Source organism: Corvus cornix, chromosome Z, assembly GCF_000738735.6.
Source record: "Corvus cornix cornix isolate S_Up_H32 chromosome Z, ASM73873v5, whole genome shotgun sequence".
NCBI classification, from domain to species: domain Eukaryota; kingdom Metazoa; phylum Chordata; class Aves; order Passeriformes; family Corvidae; genus Corvus; species Corvus cornix.
In genome coordinates, this window is record NC_046357.1 from 31,445,874 (window position 1) to 31,463,591 (window position 17,718).

At 43.9% G+C, this 17,718-nt stretch overlaps 1 protein-coding gene across 1 annotated transcript; it reads right to left on the minus strand.

The window, feature by feature from the left end:
• Positions 1-277: 277 nt before the first annotated feature.
• Positions 278-15,972, minus strand: LPL (lipoprotein lipase). Its single transcript, XM_039567260.1, has 10 exons — positions 15,755-15,972; positions 8,799-8,962; positions 8,505-8,684; positions 7,780-7,891; positions 5,689-5,922; positions 5,206-5,448; positions 3,978-4,098; positions 2,927-3,109; positions 1,643-1,747; positions 278-691 (listed from the first exon to the last, which is right to left on the minus strand). Exons 1-10 carry the CDS (start codon positions 15,816-15,818, stop codon positions 646-648), a joined length of 1,452 nt encoding a protein of 483 aa, XP_039423194.1. The 5' UTR covers positions 15,819-15,972; the 3' UTR covers positions 278-645.
• Positions 15,973-17,718: the final 1,746 nt, after the last annotated feature.

Consider the following 17,718-nt stretch of genomic DNA (forward strand, 5'->3'; position numbering starts at 1 on the left):
TAAAAAATTCATCCCCATATTAAGTCAGTCCCTGACACCTTCTAGTATTACACACAGCAAAGATGGTTTTTTCACATGGGAAACCTACTTATTTGTTAAACACACACTTGAAAACTATGAACTCTCCCCACTGAACTGCCTGAAAATTCAGTTAGCCAAGACAGAAAACAAATCTGTCTAGTTTTAAAAGACTCCTGAAAAGAACAAAAACAACCAACTAACCAAAAGAACCCAAAACAAAACAAAACAAAAAAACCCCAAAAACAACAGCAAAAAATAAAATCAAGCACAGGGCTTTGTTTCTTTTCAATAAATACTAAAAAATTGCTATATATGATCTGATGTCAAGAAACCTTGTCACAAGGCACCATGATTAAGCAAAATTACTTGTATCTTTTCAGCACTCCAAACTTTGGCATGTTGTTTTGCAGGTTTCTTTTTGTTTTTAACTATTTGGATAATGGTTATGGTTAGTAACTTCATATGCTGAGACTTTCTTACAAGAAGTCTCTAAAATAGCTAGGAATAGCAGGCAAAAATCCAGCAGCGGATAAATATTTTTATATATTTGGTTCTGAACATCCAGTCCACAGGGATGAACAGACTCTTCTCCTCCCCAGTGTGAAAAATCTTTGCTCTTGTCACTTAAGCAGATTCATGAGCTGAATTTTCTTTAGAGGCTTTCTTGGTACTGTGGAAAAAAGATAAAATATAAAGGTGATAAGGAAGATGTAAGATACTTGTCTTACTTTTGAGAATTAAGATTTTAAAACTCCCTGCTTAACAGGAAGATAAACTATGTGCTTGGGCTTCTCCTGGCTTCTGCTTGTTTTTATGTCAGATACACACACAGATGTCTCAAGGCCCATCCAAGTCATTGCCCCAGAGTCAAGGTCAGCACGTGCACTTTTTATGCAGTTAGATCTCAGCCTAGAAGTGTCCCCATTCATACACAGCAATTGAACTACAATAAATATAACCACTTCTCTATCTCAAACTTTTGTGGGTAAAGGGCAAAGACTGTCCCCACATTTAATCTGGGTCAGAAAAATTATTGATAAAAATACTAAAGTGCACCAAGGGCTATTAAACAAAGGCAGAATCTCTGATCCATAGAGATGAAAATCTGAGAAAGTCACTCAGCTGATGGTTGCCATCAGAAAGCAGTGTGCCAAGAAGAGCACCTGCATATGCCTGCTCCATTCCAGTACCAGCCTCCAAATCTGCTGCTGGCAAGTAAGGAGGGAGGGCTCTGGGCTGACCCAGTATGGAAGTTTGAATATTCTGCAGCTAAGGGTAAGCGTAAGGAATCTTGAGACAGAGACATGCTTTCCTCTGTGTACTAGTGCCTTGTCCGTAACCCTCCCCAACAGTCCCTCAAGCTTGGCCACCGAGTGGCTGTGAGAGGCAGTGACTAGTACCTGCTTCTCAGACATGCTAACAACCACACAAGAATGGTCAGCAGAGAAGCAAGCAAAGGGCTTTTAAGCTGCTAAAGCAGCCATAAGCAAACCTCTGGTTAGTCTGACTGTGATGCTTCTGAAGCCTTGAGAAGACTAGTGCACAAGTCAATTAATGGGAAAGTTTTATTACCACTTGAGTGGTAATAAAACAATATAGAACCAATAGTGATTACTCATACCCTGCTCTCTTCCTGTTGACGGGTTGCTCTGAGCATTTCACAAATATTGCTGCCTCTTCTCCCTTACTGAGACGTGAGGTGCCATCTCGAGAACAGAACACCACTCTGTGGAATAAATATTGGAAAAATCACATGACTGAGCCAAACATCCCTTTTTAATCTTAGAAAGAAGACTGGTGCTTGGAAACAGTCTTTATACTTTGTCACATGGGGCACTGCTACTTCACAAGCCAGTGAGAAAGTTATTTTTAAAAGAGAATTCTGTGACAAAAGAAACGCTGTGCAAGAAAAACTGGTAAACGAATTATACATGGGCATCAAACCACAGCCATAATTTTCACTGATCCTCTGCATAAAATCTTCTTGTGGCTAAGACAGCTGAAGTTCTATCCCAAAGTCTCTTGGATCTTTATTTGCACCAGTCTTTACGTGAGTTTTTTGTCAGGTGAATGAACTTGGAAGAAAGCCATACTCCTCAAATGTTTGCAAACAAAGTAGGTTACAATTTCCAGAAAACCTGAGCACTTGCTTTTACTATTTATCAGTACTTTCCCCACCCCTATATTTGTTCAGCTCTGATAACAGTTCTTTGATCAAGTGACTGACCTGTTTATTCAAAGAAGGAACTTATTATTTACTATACTATACCTAGGACACACATACTCTGTTCTAGGCCCGTGTTCTGCAAACAGAGCTCATGTTTAGTGAATATGAGTATTTCAAAAGATTAATGTCAAAGCACTTCTGTGCAGACTTTGATGTTTTAACATTCACGCGTTAGCAATGTCCAGCAACAGTTGTGTCTGTTTTCACCCACCATGCAGGTATTAAACCCCTAAGAAAACCCAACTTAACTAAGCAATAATTTTTGTGAAAGCACACTTTTGAAAGGATTTCTAAAAACCCCCATCTAAGCATGCTCTTTGTGACAAAACCTATGCAAACACCCAGCATGAAAAAGGAGGAGAGAAATTGCAAACACAGTCACTGATGCTGGTTCATGGACACACACTCCTGCATATTATAACTAACCTCAAGTAGATAAGACAGCAGGATACAAATTAATTATGTGGGAGTAAAGACTATAAATTGCAGATCACAGTGGAAGCAAATGACTGAACCTGGCTGATATAAATGGTGGTTTGATACCACTGGAGCCCTGATTATCAGTGCTGCACCAATTTGTAACTGCTTAACATGTTTGTCCCAGCCTGTGAGATACCAGAAATCAGGAAGCACTGTCAATTAAAACTAATATAGCTTGTAACAACCAAAGCAAGTTACTTTTTCTGAGTTTCTCCTGACTTCACTCTGACTCTCTGGATGTCAAATGTAAAAGGAGTCCACCAGTCTGACCAGCTGAAGAAGGTGTCTTTTTCCCACTGCAGCTTCAGCATAAGCAGGTCTCCAATATCCACTTCTGTGTAAATCAGGAAGGAGAAGGTCTTGTTTGAGGAGACTTCAGGCCTGTGGGGAGGAGAAGATTAAAAAAAAAAAAAAAAAACCAAACAACAACAACACAACAAAACAAGAAACCCCCCAAAAACACCAAAAACCAACAAACAAAAAAACCCCGAAACTCTTGGACAGACAAAGAAAATTAAGGAGCAATAGAACCTGGAATTTTTGTACTCCAGAGAAGGAAGCAACCTTCTGCATAGGATGGTTGATGCATCCTTCTGCAGAGGTTCATCACTGATGGATGAAGTAAGGAAAAAAATGCCTTAAGCTTTTGTAGAGGCAAAAGGAACATCCTTCTGTAGCAAGGCTGCTAAAATCCTGGGACAGTCTGACAGGCAAGGGTTGTCCTCTCCCGTGCTGATGACTCTCAGAAAGCCAGACAACCACCAGCCATAAACAATTTACATTCCTCAGAGCAGAAAACAGACTTTGGTGATTTCCAGCTCCATTCCCTGCCAGCTTATGTCCAGGGATGTACACACAAACTTATTGGCAGAGCTGTGAAAGCAAATCCCAAGTCTCCCTCAGCTTCTGTACTGAGGTCTTCAAACCCATTAGTCTACTTTTAAGAAGATTTAACATGGTACAAAGGTACTGAAAAGAAAATAAGAAAGCACTAGAAAGACTCTTATTAGGCTGAGTCACAGGTCAGACTTCAAATTTCCATATTTCAGATGTCGTATCAAGAAGAGCTACTGTAAGATTTGGTTCATTAGCTTCAGAAGCAAATGCAACTCCTTGATCAAGCCCAAGAGCAGATACTAGGACCCTGTAAGATTACTGGAGCTGGAGCTAGAACAAGTTTTTCAGTTAAGACTTTAACAAATTTAGGTAAACTCAACAGTACTTTGCAGTTGTTTCTGTAGCTACTTACAGTGTGAAAGCAATGTTCTCACTCTCATCTAGAGTGCCATAGAGAGAGATCAGGAATGGCTGGTTTGTCTTGGTTGTGTTAGTCTTTCCAAAGAAATGTATCTTGACCTGGTAATGAAAGACTGGAAGAATACAAAAGGAAACGCCATTAGGAAAACTCAACTTCCAAAGAGACAGCTGGTGACGAAATCACCCTGCCTCACCTCTGAAAATCCTAGGCTGGAATATGCCAACTTCACTAAAATGAGTTTACTTCCCTGCAGGTGTCCAGGGAACTATTTTTGTGAGAAGGTAAATATAAGTTAACAAGGCAATCATCTTTAAAGAACACCTTTGCAGTTCTTGCAACTGAACTCTGCATTCAAGCTGCCACTATAACCACAGTTTTTGCATTATCACCTTCAAACCTGCTATTGAACGTGTAAGACTTGCTGTCCTTGACTTGAAACAAGTGAGAAGCCTTCCTCTTACAGGACTCTTGTTAAAAGGAGACAAAAGAAAAAAAATCAGCCCACTGACACTGCAGATAAAGCACCAAATGCCAGTAGAACACCAGTCTTGCAGCTGCTCTAACACTGCAGGAATGTGCCTTCTGATTGCTGGTCCATCACACAATGCACACTATAAGCATCCCATGGGGTACAGGCAAAGCTAGGGAGGAAAATAAAATAAAGTAGTAAAATCCAGTGCTATTTTCCTAGCTGAAAGCCTCCCAGTTCTCTTGGCACTGTCCTTCTCAGATCTCCCACAGTGGCAACTAGAATCAAGAAGTGCTGTGCTATTTTAACAAGGACTAGGGCTCCTCTAGCAAGCGCACTACCAAAGCCACAAATCTGATGTTTGCATATCTTTAAATAAGTTGCTCATCCGACTGAGTTCTGCTGATTATTTCCCCAGCAGAAGAAGTAATCATTTGGATGAAGAACACTGAAAGGTTTGGAAGACTCAGCTGTTCCAAGTGATAGGGCAGCAGAGGAAGTCTAACTTTTGCTACTCAGAAACTTGTTACAAAATACCTTTCTTCTTGTACTCTACCCGACACCTCCACACATTGAGTAAGAGGACACTTTTCTCTGAGACTTGTATTCAATGGCAAACTATAGACCAGCTTCACCCCTGCTCACCACAGGCACCAATCAGGAATATTGTCATCTGCAGCACACGCCCACCATGACACACTGCTGACCACAAGTACCAGTCTTGCTCACCAGTAAGCAGGCACTACCTACCTTTATAGGGCATCTGAGCACGGGTTTTCAAATACATTTTGGTGTTTCTCTTTGTTCTCACTCTGTTGACCTTGTAACCCAAATTGTTGCAGCGGTTCTTGCGGCAGCTCAGGCAGAGGCCCTTCTCAAAGGCCTCCTTTGTGTTGCAGCGGTAGGCCATGCTGGGCTTTTCTTCATTGAGGAGAGAGTCAATGAAGAGGTGGATGGATCGTTCATGGGAGCATTTCACCAGCTGATCCACATCTTGAAAGAATGAAAATGTGGAATATGTATACATGCACACATGTAATGATATAAACCCCTAAGCAATGCTGTCAACAGGCCTGATCCACTATGCCAGAGCTGCTGTTTACAGATGACTTTTAAAAGCACCTAAAAGAACATATTCCTGTGCCTCTCAGACATCCTTCCCTACAAGACACCTTGCAGGACTATTCAGGTTTCCCTCTGAATGTTATACTGCTTGCTTCAGAGCAACCTCACCTCCAAAGCCTTTCTCAGCAATCAGACGCAGTGCTTCTCCCAGATTGCAACCTGGCTGGAAACCTCCACCATTGGGATAAATATCAATGTGTCCAACAGGCTTCTGGATCCCAATGCTGCGGTCTGGAGAGCCTCGGGTGTAGGTGTGTAGGACATCCACAAAGTCAGCATCATCCGGGGAGAGGCGAGTGAGTTCATCAGCATACTCAAAGGTAGGACCAGCAGGATCCAGCCCTTTATGGGGCAAACCACAAAGAAAAACTGATACTACTGTCTGCCAAAGACACTGACATTGACAACAAAAGCTAAACTCAACTGCCATGTTGGGCTGGAGTATTGAGTTGGTTTTCCTGCAGACATTACAGAGGGATCATTTAAATAACATTCATGTATACAGGAGAATCAAATGCACTACCTTGAAATGTTGTCACTGTTTAAAAAAAATAAAAGTGTATGCAAGCACATGGAAGGAAGCCCAGCGAACTTCCTCAGAGCTGTAGCTACAGTGTAGCTGTAGTGGGTGGAAGAAACGAGATCCTAAGTATTTTCTCAGTGTCTTCCTCTCTTGTCAAGAACTGTAGAACTTGAATCTGAAGTGTCTGAAGTATGGAAAAGTCTTGCTGACAACTCCATGCCAGGGGAACAAGTGGGAAACATAAATGAGGGCTTCACTCTCTACATACCTAAGGGGAAGGGGATTATTATGGTAAACTGTCAAGCGGCAGCAACACTGACATCAAAAAAGCCCAGAACTATTCTGCCAGTGAACAAGTACTATCTCCTGTTCAGACAACTACCTGAGAGATGGCTGAAGGGACATGTCTTTTCTGCAGCTCTCAGGTGGGGACAGGCACCTGTGCTGTTCACCCACAGTTAGCTCCAGTGGGTCTGAGCTGCCTCACCCTCAGCTGTGAGGGCTTCAGGGGCCACATTACATTGCTCCCTGTGCTTTTCCCAAGGAAAGGAAGAGCACCAAAAGCAACTGTAGAGGCATAACAGAGGGCTACTGCTATGTCAGTGATTTGGCAAAGCAACAAAGCTGCAACTTAGAGAAAGGAAGGGCAGAGGGACTACTGCTTTGGCCTCCTGACTTTAATCTGCCACCTCTCAGGACTCGACCTTTCCAGGTGTGACTGCTGCCTAGCTCTCCTCTCAGCCTGCCTGTGGATCTGGGATCACAGCCAGGCTCAGGTGAAAGAGTAAAGGGTGACAGGAGCTAGGCTCCCTTCTAAATGCTGCTCCCAAGCTCTCTCAGCAACAAAGACACCACAGATGAGCAATTTTCTTAGCCTCATTTGCTGATGCTGGCAATTCCTTTGTCACTGAGATCAGTGCTAGGGCTCAGCTCTCCAGGTGGTGGGTTGTAAACCAGCCCCAGAGCAGCCACACACTCTGTCTTGTCTAGCACATTTCTCAGTCTCCAAAAATCACCTTAGACATCTGAGCACACATAGCAACATGGCAAGTATATGTATGCTCCCTTCCCCTTCCCCAAATTCTCACAGTATTTTTTCCAGCCTAGAATATTTCTTGAGCCTGTTATGATTAACTTGTTAATAACCCACACTGGATCTCTCTTCTGATTATCTGTCCAATCTCCCTTTGAGCCGATATAAACTTCTTGCATCTGCACCATCCCATGGCAAAGAGTTCTGCAGGTACTAAAACTGCTGCAGCAGGACCTACGTCCTGTTCTTTTTGAATGGCTTCCATCAGCTGTAAGAAATGACTGCCTGGATAAAGACAACCAGCTGAACTTCTCATGCTGCAAGAGATACTGTGACCTTTTCCAAGCCACAAATTTGGTCAGTCCCCACCGCACCCCCCAAACAACTCTTTTATCATGGCCTACTCACTCATTTCCTGTGAAAAAGCAAATAAAGGTTTCTCACTCACCACCTTTGTTGTTATTTTCTGAATTTTTTTTCTAGTTCTACTAAAGAAATACCAGCCCTGATGTTTCATTAAATGATGAACATATAACCAAAGTACTGCCAGCAAGCAACAATTATTGGTGATTTTTCAGTGGAATATAATGTTTCAGTATGGAAGAGATGGGACCCTCCACTCTACAGTCACAGGTTTCCTTACCAGTAATTCTGTTCACCTTCTTTTTGGTCAGGTTCCCAGCAATCCCAGCAGCATGGGCACCTAGACTGTACCCCAGCAAGTGGAGATTGTTGAGAGGGTAATTGAATTGCTCCTGCAGAAGAGAACAATTTGTTTGAAGTTCAAAACCAAACACAAAAATGTCAGAAGCCACAAAAACCCCCCGTTTTGTTAATACCAGGATTTTTGTTTGAGCCATGAATAATAGAAGAAACACTATACAGCTATCATAATTTTGTGCCATAGTAGATTTCTTGATCTAACTAATTTATGGCCAAAATCTAAGCTGAGAGGAATGCAGAATAAAGGACAGAAAACAGGGCTGTGTATTATAAATATTTTCAGCCACTCTCTCCCCACCAGTTTTTGGATCTCCTAAGTATTTTCCAAAGGCAGGGCACATTTCTGATTCCCAAGGGCTGGCTGCTGTATAATATATAGGGACCTGTCTTTCATAGAGACAGAAATACTGTGGGCTCAGAGGACTCCACAGACCACAAGGTAAAGTTTCTGGAATGCACTACAAAAGCCCTCTGAGCAGGAGATAGCCAGTAAATTAAAGCTGGAATTCTACCAGTCCAGCTAAAGTACTGTCTGCAAGAGTTTAACTCCATCGTCCCAACAGGAGATGATTAGCACAACTGCATCACTGCTGTTCTGTCTCCTGTGACATTATGTAGAATGTGAGACATGTCTCCATGCCTTACCTCCATCCAGTCAATAAACATAGCAACATCCTTTCCCACCAGCCTGGTGTATGCAGCAGACACCGGATAGTGCTGCTGAGCTCGAACTAGCCAGTCCACCACAATGACATTTGAATCAGGTTCCCTCTTGTACAGAGCATCCACCAGCTTCGGGACCCAGCTTTCATACATCCCTGTCACCTGTTGATTTTGGGGATTTTAGTTAAAAAAGGAGAAATAATATATCTGTGAGACACCTCTGGACAGTTTATCAGAAGTGTGGTTAAAAGGGAGATTCCTCCCACTTCGTCTTACCGTCCACCCATGGATCACCACAAAGGTTTTACTGGTATGATTGAAGTTGCACTGTGCCAGGCTGTTCACCTGCCCAGGAACCAGGTAGCAGACATCCTCATCGGGTTCTGCAGGTGTCCGTAAGGAAAACTTGCTTTCAATTCCATCGAAATTGTTTTCAGCTTCTGCTATGCAAGAGCACAAAAAACATATAGCAGTGTTTAGGAGTACTAGGACAAAGTCAGAAGGCACAGGTACAATGTTGGAGAGATATCTGGAACAGTCAAGAAATGGGATGCATGATTTTCATTTCCTACAGCACTCAACAGCCATGTAAAGAGGAAATCAAAGGATGAAAATTGCTCCCCTTCCAAGGTCCTGCTAAAACAGTAAGAATCTGCTGAGCTGTCACAGAGGTATGAACGCATTTTAAGAGTCAGTATTTTCCCCATTACACTAAGCAGGAAACCTCTTAAGTATCACAAGAGTACAGAAAACTGCACAGGACAGTCACAGACTCATCCAGGAACGCAGAGAGCTACTACCATACTATTACATATTTTGGTGGTGCATCTTCCACATCACCTCATCAATAATCACTGCCTAACAAGGCCTTTTGTAACACCATGTAGTTGCAGTGCATTAAAAGCTGTGAAGCCACCACTGCTTTACAAAATGCTAGTTCTAACTTCTGACCAACAAACAGCAGGTGAGAAGACCAGACACCCATCAGAGAAAGTGAACTAGCAAACCAGCAGTCTATTTTGAAAATAAGTACATTTTCAGGTCATCTGATAAACTACAGAAAAATAAGGGCAGAAGAGTATCTTTCTCTGCCTGAAGCTATTTTGAGTCCAGGGTGGGGAAGGAGGTGAAGATCCTGTACTGGTGGTAACAAAGTATATCATGGCCTGCAAAGATCACTCCCTCCAGCTTCCAGATTCAAAATTTAAGTACTCCTTTTCCTGCCAAGGCAGAAATTACTTTAGGCTTCATACTCACTATTTCCTTCAGGAAGGAACTTAAATGTCTCCTCTTTTTATGTCTGATTCAACACTTAAATGCCTCTACGTACAGCAGACCCCATAATTAACTTTTTAAAACCCAGGCTCCTGTTTGGCAACTTGAGTTTGGCAAATATTGATTGCCTGTTTTTCAAGTGCAGCTGAACTTAGGCCAGTTCTGTCCTGCTCAGCATGGTCTTTCCTGACATCAAGACCACCAACTTTTCACAAACTCCTAAACACACATTAATGACTGGCTCCAAGTCATCATGGGGAATACCTAGGTAAGGACCTTACACTAGGCATGCAAAACAGACTCCCACTCCTCTTTTTTTTCCTCTTGCAGAAGAGGTTTTCTATGATAATTGGTAGATTTGCATTTCTGCATCACTCAGGTGATTATTAACTTACAATTCATTTTCTTCCAAAACAGTTTTTCTGGTCTTCTTATTCAAGCTACCACACACAGCAGGCCACTGACTTCTGCCTGACCCCACCTCAGGGAGTTCTATAAAGTCTGGGAAGTTCTTGCTGTGCTTGGAGGGTCACAAGAAATCAGGGTCTAACCTCCTGCATTAAGTCTAAAACCAGCACAGAGCCTTGCAACAAATGCTTATATACAAGCCTCTGAGAAACTTGCCAGCCATAATCAGTGGCTTAATACTGCCCAAGTTCAGCAGGATTTCTCACCTGTCAAAGCACACGCAGGAAAGCAAGAACTGTTCACTGAACAGAGGCAGTACTCAGCTTTAGGTTTCAACCTTGACTGTGCTAGGCTGGCTAGCTAATCCAGGATAATTACACTGAGGGCCCCCTTCCTGCCTCCTTCCTCCTAAAGAAAGGTGTTTTTCATAGACCTTACCCTTCCTCCAAACCAGCAGAAGTATTCACATAATGGCAAATATAACATTTCACCCACCAATGAAAGCTACATTTACCAAACTAACCAAACCTTTTCTACATTTTTGCATGTTTGAAATTTCTTTTTCTCGCCAACTAAGAGTATAAAACACTTTTCTGGAACAAATCTTTAGACTTATATTATATAGTTTTTAGCCAGAAAAAGAAAAGCTCCAAAGGCTGGTTGGTTAAATATAAGCTGTAACTTTTCACTCAGCTGTGAATCAATAAAACCTTGAAAGGAACAGCAACAGCTTTCAACTGTAAGGCATACAACACCAGGACTTCCAATTATGTATACTCCCTCCTAGTACAGGAAGGGAAACAAGAATAGCCCACCTGCTCACTAGTTAATAGTGCTTCCTTTCATACATAGATATCATTTCCCTTCTGAATTAAACTTATCTGATAATCATCCAAAATCTAAATTACATTGATATCCTGTCTTGTAGTGTGTTTTCAATTACAAACACATGCTAGAATTTGCATGTAAGTCCAGAACACAGCTCTTTTGAAAACAAGCTTATAGGAAATTTACAATTCAAAGTGTACTATATAAGGGTGCACTTGGAAAAGTGCACCAAGCTTAGAAAGATTGCAGTACAGTGGCACCTGCCACTGAAGACATGCTAAGTGCCTCACAATTATCTGCGTGTTCTAGTCTAAAAATCTTCGATGGGGATTTGAGGACATAAAATCACTGAGATACAGTCACCACCAGGAAAGCAGCAGCTGCAAAGCAACAGCCCATGAGTTAGGGAAATGGCAGGCAGCCACTCTTCTCATTTAACTATGTTGTATGAGGAATTAGAAAGTCAGAAGAAATTACTGTTATCATCTTATGGCCACAAAAAGTGTCATGTTATCTTATGTCCACATATGGTCAGTTCCCAGCAGCCAAGATACTCTTTGGATGAGGGAAGTGTGTGTGTAGTGGAGTTTATTACAGACTTCTTCATGGTGTGCTCATCAAGAAGCTTTCCTCAGAATTTGCCTAAGTTTGGCTTTGCAAATTCTATATGGCTCAGAGCACAAGATACCCAGTCTTCGCTGCAGCACCACCTCACATCTCAGCTTCTGCAGAACACATTTTACAAATACATTATAGAGGTACACATAGTATGTACACACTCACCACACAGACCTACATGTACCAAGCTTTAAACCTGAAGCAGAGAAGTTACACAGCACATCTCTTCAGAAAAATAGCATTTCCCACTTCTGCTTTCATACCTCATCATATTTCTTGGTCTATTAAAAAAATTATTCAGAACCAAACTTTGTCATTCATAGATTTTGCCACAGACTTTTCCTCATAGATTTAAAGGGAGAAGTCTCCTTGAATCATGTCCTGAGCCAGTGAACTGCTGGGCCTCATTCTTACAGTCTTACACAAAGAAGTGCAGACACAGTCAACGTACACACTCACCACAGTTTAGTAAGTAATATGTTTTAACTCAAGTTAATGAAGCCAGAGAAAACCCAAAAATGGGTAGTTTTCTGAAAGGTGGACAGAAATTTATCTGAATTAATATCTCATTTTTCATAACACAGATACAGAAATTAGATATAATTAGAAATCTACATACATCCATGTTGAGACACCAAAGTAGCTTTTCATGACAAGAATGCAAGTCCCATTTCTAAACAAGGCCTTGAATAAAACAGACTGGAAGTAAATACATTCAGACAAAAAAGAAATCCATGCTTTTTCTAAAAACTACACTTTCCTAGACAAAGTTCAGCAAAGGTACCAAAGCAAGTGTTGTGCATTGCCAAAGCTTCCAGGCACACAGTCACAACTACAAGCACCTGTTGCAAAACAAAGTTTTCTATCTACTGCTGTGTGCTTACAGTTAACACGACCTACAAAGGGATTATTTAGGGAACTGGAGCAGAATCAAGTGACCAATTCCAGATGGAAGCTGGCTTTTCAGGCTGCATTGCCAAAACTTCACCATTTTGTCACGCTATACAAAGTTTTCTGATGCTTTTCTTACACCTCTACTTCCACAGTCTGAGTTTCCATATTTAAAAAAAAATAAAAAGCTGTGAGATCAAGAATCTCACAGAACTCAAAGAAAGCGGGAGGGAAAAAAAGCTTACTAACTGGGAAAACTCAGTAGTTTTGTTTTTCCTGTTCAAAGTTTGTGACACTTTGGACTTGCAACTTGTGAAATTCCATTCAGTTAGGGACTCCTATCAATTATCAATTTTGAAAGCATTCCACTGTCTTTAGGCATTCTGACACACTAGTCAAAAGAATTCAGTTTCAAGTTTCTTTCACAGGAAGCCCAAGGCAACTTGGCAAATTATTTTTATTGTGAAACTGTTTACCACTGGTCAGCTGGGTGGAGAATGTGACTCTTGAGGAAGTAACAACATCTGGAATATTAATCAAAAGTTAAACTGCCCACATCACACAGGTTGCCAAAATATGATAACAATGCATTTGCCAGAATGGGTGCACCTGAGTTATGGTTTTAAAAAGGGAATCTTTGATAAACAACAATTTCCTAGCATTATGTACTGAGAAATGGAAATACTATTAGCTAAGTGCAAAGATCCTTAGAAATGACACTGCTGGACTGTGTATACTATATAGCCCACAGAGACATACATGCACACACAGGCACAGCAGTACACATCTGCACATAACATGGAACATTTACCAGCTGTAGTTAACTGGGCTAAATCTTCTCTCAGCCAACAATCAGCATTAGGATCACCTGTCAATCAGTCATACTGAATTCCTAAGATTCTGAAGCAAACCCACAGCCAGCTGTAATAAAGGGGTTATATCACAGAAACAGTTACCATTTAATTTGATCTACACTATAAACTGAAAGCAGACTACTCTGTGTTGCAATCCCAGGAAACCTACCTCACGAATCAGGTTATTGTTTAACCTCGCTGCAAAAATATTACAACTTCAAGTTTATTTATGTATTCCTTAATGGCAGAGCCCTGAGAGTACGTTCTGCTTCACTTCCCAGGTGGGGTCAATGGAAAGAGCAACACCTCTGAAAAGCTGCTGGGCACAAGTTCAGAAGCTAAGCAAGAACCTCCCAGCTCAAGTTCTGCAGCTGGCAAACTGCTGTTCTTGCACCACACACAGGGGTGCCCACCCCTCTCCCTGGTACTCCCTGACAAATCTTTACTCAGCTGCAGCTGGGACACTCAAAACTCAATCCAGCAGAGATCATGCCATCTATCACTCCCTCTGGGATATCTGGAATTAGCCCAAGACAATTAAAATGCAACCGCTGTCAGACTTTGCAGTAATGTAGAGGTAAGGATGCATGAGAAAGTCCTATCACGCAAGTACTTTTGCACAGAGGAGATTCCAACAAACTTTTAGAAGCGATAGTGATCATGCTAATCTCCAGCACAACTTGATGCCTCAGAGCCTCACCTCTGTGCCTTCTCAGAAACGCACTGTTTCTCAAAAGGCCACGCCACAGCTCCCCTGCTACGTCTATCCTAAAAACACAGCCATAGAAAAAGCCAGCAGTTCATATCACACAACAATGTAGATTCTGGATTTACACTAGTAAAAATAAGTTTCTGAATGTATTCCTAGCAATGTTTTTATCTTTTCCTGGAACGCCAACATTTTCTTCACCTATAAAGTATTTTTCTATGTTGTTTTTTAAATACTCTGAATTCCTGGAGGGCTGGATCATGTGTTTTCTGTGGTTTCAAAAAACTTTTTACTGTGGTGTGCAAGAAATAGTGTGGAACTAAAGGCTTGAATTGCTTTAGGATGAACACACAACCTGCTTTCATATAACCTGTTCCTAAGAAGAAATAATGAAATTATTAGTAAGTCTGTGGCAAATCAGTTCCTGCAGGGATGAAAGCTTTCTCTGGGAAGACAGTTATTTTACTGTATAGAACTTGGATACTGTGATGAAAACTTGTTTTGATTGTCTCTGATGGCACAAGATTGGATTCAAAGCTAGAATACATTCCTTTCGCTGTACCCTAGCACCCCATCCTCCTACTTCTGAATACTTCCCTTCAGCTTCCTTGTACACAAAGCAGTAACAAAGGCATCCACAGCAGAAAAAACCAGCAGTTTATATATTCCAGTTTAGGATCACAAAGCAGCTCTAGGAGCTACGGCCACCCTTTCTTCTAAGGCTAAACTTTAAAAGATAGGTACTATGTGTGGAAGATCGGTGTAAGAAAGTAAGCCTGTGACAGGGCACTGCTAACAATATTTTAATAGCTTTTTTTAGTTTTTAAGCTTGAGGAGTAGTGATCTCCTGGAACTAATCCCTTTGTTCACAACAGCTTCAACCACGTTGTGATTAACTGAGAGAGCATTAGTGAACATCTAGCAGTCAACACTTGCACGTGTTCCACTTCCTCGAGCTTGCACAGGGTGCCTATGCACAAGTGCAGGTACAACACGCAGAGTGCAAACACAGCCATACGTGAACCTAGAAAGAGTACATCCCTCTGTTCACTTGTCCCCTGGTGGATTCTGCCCACTACAGGCTTAACTACAACTCGAACACATGATAACGATGAAACACATGATAGCGATGAGACTCAGCCTTGCCTCGGCTATGATCAAGAACTGTATGAAGTTGGGATGCTGGGATGGATGAGTCCCACAGAGGAGGGAGCCCAGGGACCTTACCGTGGTGCTACTGCTGTGCAAGTCCCTTGCTGGGGTAAGGGACTCTCGGAAGCCACCCCGTTTCTGGGAAAAAAACACATCCCAAATCTCAACAGGTCGCGCCAGCAGCCCGGCAGGTTGTGCCTGAGTTTCGGTTGGGGAACAGGCTCCAGGTCCCCCCTAACAGGATGGAGGTTCCCCCCAGTGTCGCTCTCCAGCGCCTTCCAAGCCCACTCCGTGACACCCGGGTCCCGCAGCATCCCAAGTACCCCGGGATAGCGTCACAAAGGAAAGATTGCAAACTCCCCTTCCCGCCATGCCGGCAGCGCTTTCCCCCAGGCTCCCCTTTCCCAAAAGCAACAGGCAGGCCCGGCAGCTCCGTGCATCCCGTGTCCCGTGCGCGCTCTGGGCGCCGTCCTGCCACCCCCCGCCCCGGGACTCACCGCCGAGAGCAGCCACCCAGCGCAGGCAGAGACACACAGCGGCCAGGAACGCCTTCCTCCCCATCTCGCCTCCTGCCGCGGCACGAAAGTTTCGTCGCGAAAGAAAAAAATAAATAAATAAAATAAGAAGTAAGGTTTTTGCTTTAAAAACTTATGACAACTAAAGAGAAGCGCAGCGATGGGAACAGGCCCGGCTCGGGAGCGCCCAGCACCGCCAGCGCCGCGCCCGCCCGCCCTTATGTCCCGGGCAATATGCAAATATGCAAATATGCAAACGAGCGCCCCGCGCCCATTGGCCGCGCGCCGCGGGGCGGGGCGGGGCCGGCGCTGCCCCCATCGCCGGGGTGGGGCTGGGGCTGGGGATGGGGCTGGGGATCGGGATGGGGCTGAGAGTGGGGCTGGGGATGAGCCTGGGGCTGGGGCTGGGGCTGGGGCTGGGGCTGGGGCTGAGGCTGAGGCTGGGGATGGGGATGGGGATGGGGATGGGGATGGGGCTGGGGCTGGGGCTGTGGCTGAGGGTGGGGCTGGGGATGGGGATGGGGATGAGGGTGGGGCTGGGGCTGGGGCTGAGGCTGAGGCTGAGGTTGAGGTTGAGGTTGAGGTTGAGGTTGAGGTTGAGGTTGAGGTTGAGGCTGGGGCTGGGGCTGGGGATGAGCCTGGGGCTGGGGATGGGGATGGGGCTGAGGTTGGGGATGGTGCTGGGGCTGGGGATGGCGCTGGCCCTCGGGCCGGCGCTGGCCCTCGGCTCTGCCGCGGGGCGCCCCACGCCGCGGGATGCAGCAGAGCGGGACGGGACGGGACGGGACGGGACGGGACGGGACGGGACGGGACGGGACGGGACGGGACGGGACGGGATAGAGCGGCACGGCCCCGGCTCGGCATGGCGTGCATAGAGCCCTAGGCTCCGAGCTCTCCTTGGGCCCGGCTCCCACAGCCCTCCCACAGCACTCTGGCCAGCCCTGCCCGCGCAGCCAGGATGCGGCCCCGGCGTTTCACCCCCTTGGCCCTTGCTGCCTTTGGCGACCTAGCCCTGCTGCCTCTGGTGGGGTCTTCCTTCCCATTCATGCTTTTGTATCAGTAACCAGCAGGTAACTGCATTTCCTGTACTGTGCTTGCAAGGGGGCTTCCACTGTTCCCTCGAAAAAATCATTGCTGAGACCTTGTTTTGCCAGTACTCGAGGGGATACAAGTTTGGAGAAAAAAATTAATTCACTGGAGGTTGCATCTGTGGTCCTGAGAAATAAAAAATTGATTCTTTGAGCTCTTCAACTCTCTTTGTCCTCCTCTCAGAAATGTGGTTTGCACTGAGATTTGCGTTGGCAGTCACTGGGTGAAAGATCAGTTATGTAAGGACATTAATTTAATAACAATACCAGTTTTCATTTCATTGTGCAGTTTGTTGCCAAAGGCCCAGCTTCATAAAGAAGCTTATGACACAGGGAATGAGGACTCCTTGGGTTTTGCAATGTGAAGCAAATGGGATTCACTTCAAGGGTAACAGATCTTTGTCATACCAGACACCTTAGGAGACTAAAACATATCTGGTTTATATTAGTGAGATTGTTCAATAACAGACTGCTGAAGTGTAGCAGTACTGGGTCCCCTTTCCAACTTCAGGTTCCACTAAAAGACCAGTAAGATCTGTAAGTGAGAATACATTTTCCCCCAAGACACAACTAGAATTTCCTCCACCAGCAATCCCTATTTATATCCAGAAGGCATTGGAAGAATTTAGTGAGGGTACAAACTGTTCATGCTGAGACTTTTCCATTGAGACAAGTGAGTGTCAGGGAGAGGAGGGGGCTAACACAGTGGGAGTCAGAGCAGGGGATTGGAAGCGAAGAGGGAATAAGGAGAGACCAGCATTCCTCACCAGAGGATGGCGGTGATGTGGGCAGGGAAAAATATGGTTTGTGCTGCAGCTTACTGAGTACTGAGCATATCCTCTGACACACAGTTTTTGA

Coding starts and splice junctions, on each gene's coding strand:
- LPL (XM_039567260.1), bottom strand. CDS start 15,818: ATGGGGAGGAAGGCGTTCCTGGCCGCTGTGTGTCTCTGCCTGCGCTGG. Junction 5,923..7,779: donor GAAGGTGAACAGAATTACTG/GTAAGGAAACCT, acceptor TGCCCCATAAAG/GGCTGGATCCTGCTGGTCCT. Junction 4,099..5,205: donor TGCTCAGATGCCCTATAAAG/GTAGGTAGTGCC, acceptor GTATTCTTCCAG/TCTTTCATTACCAGGTCAAG.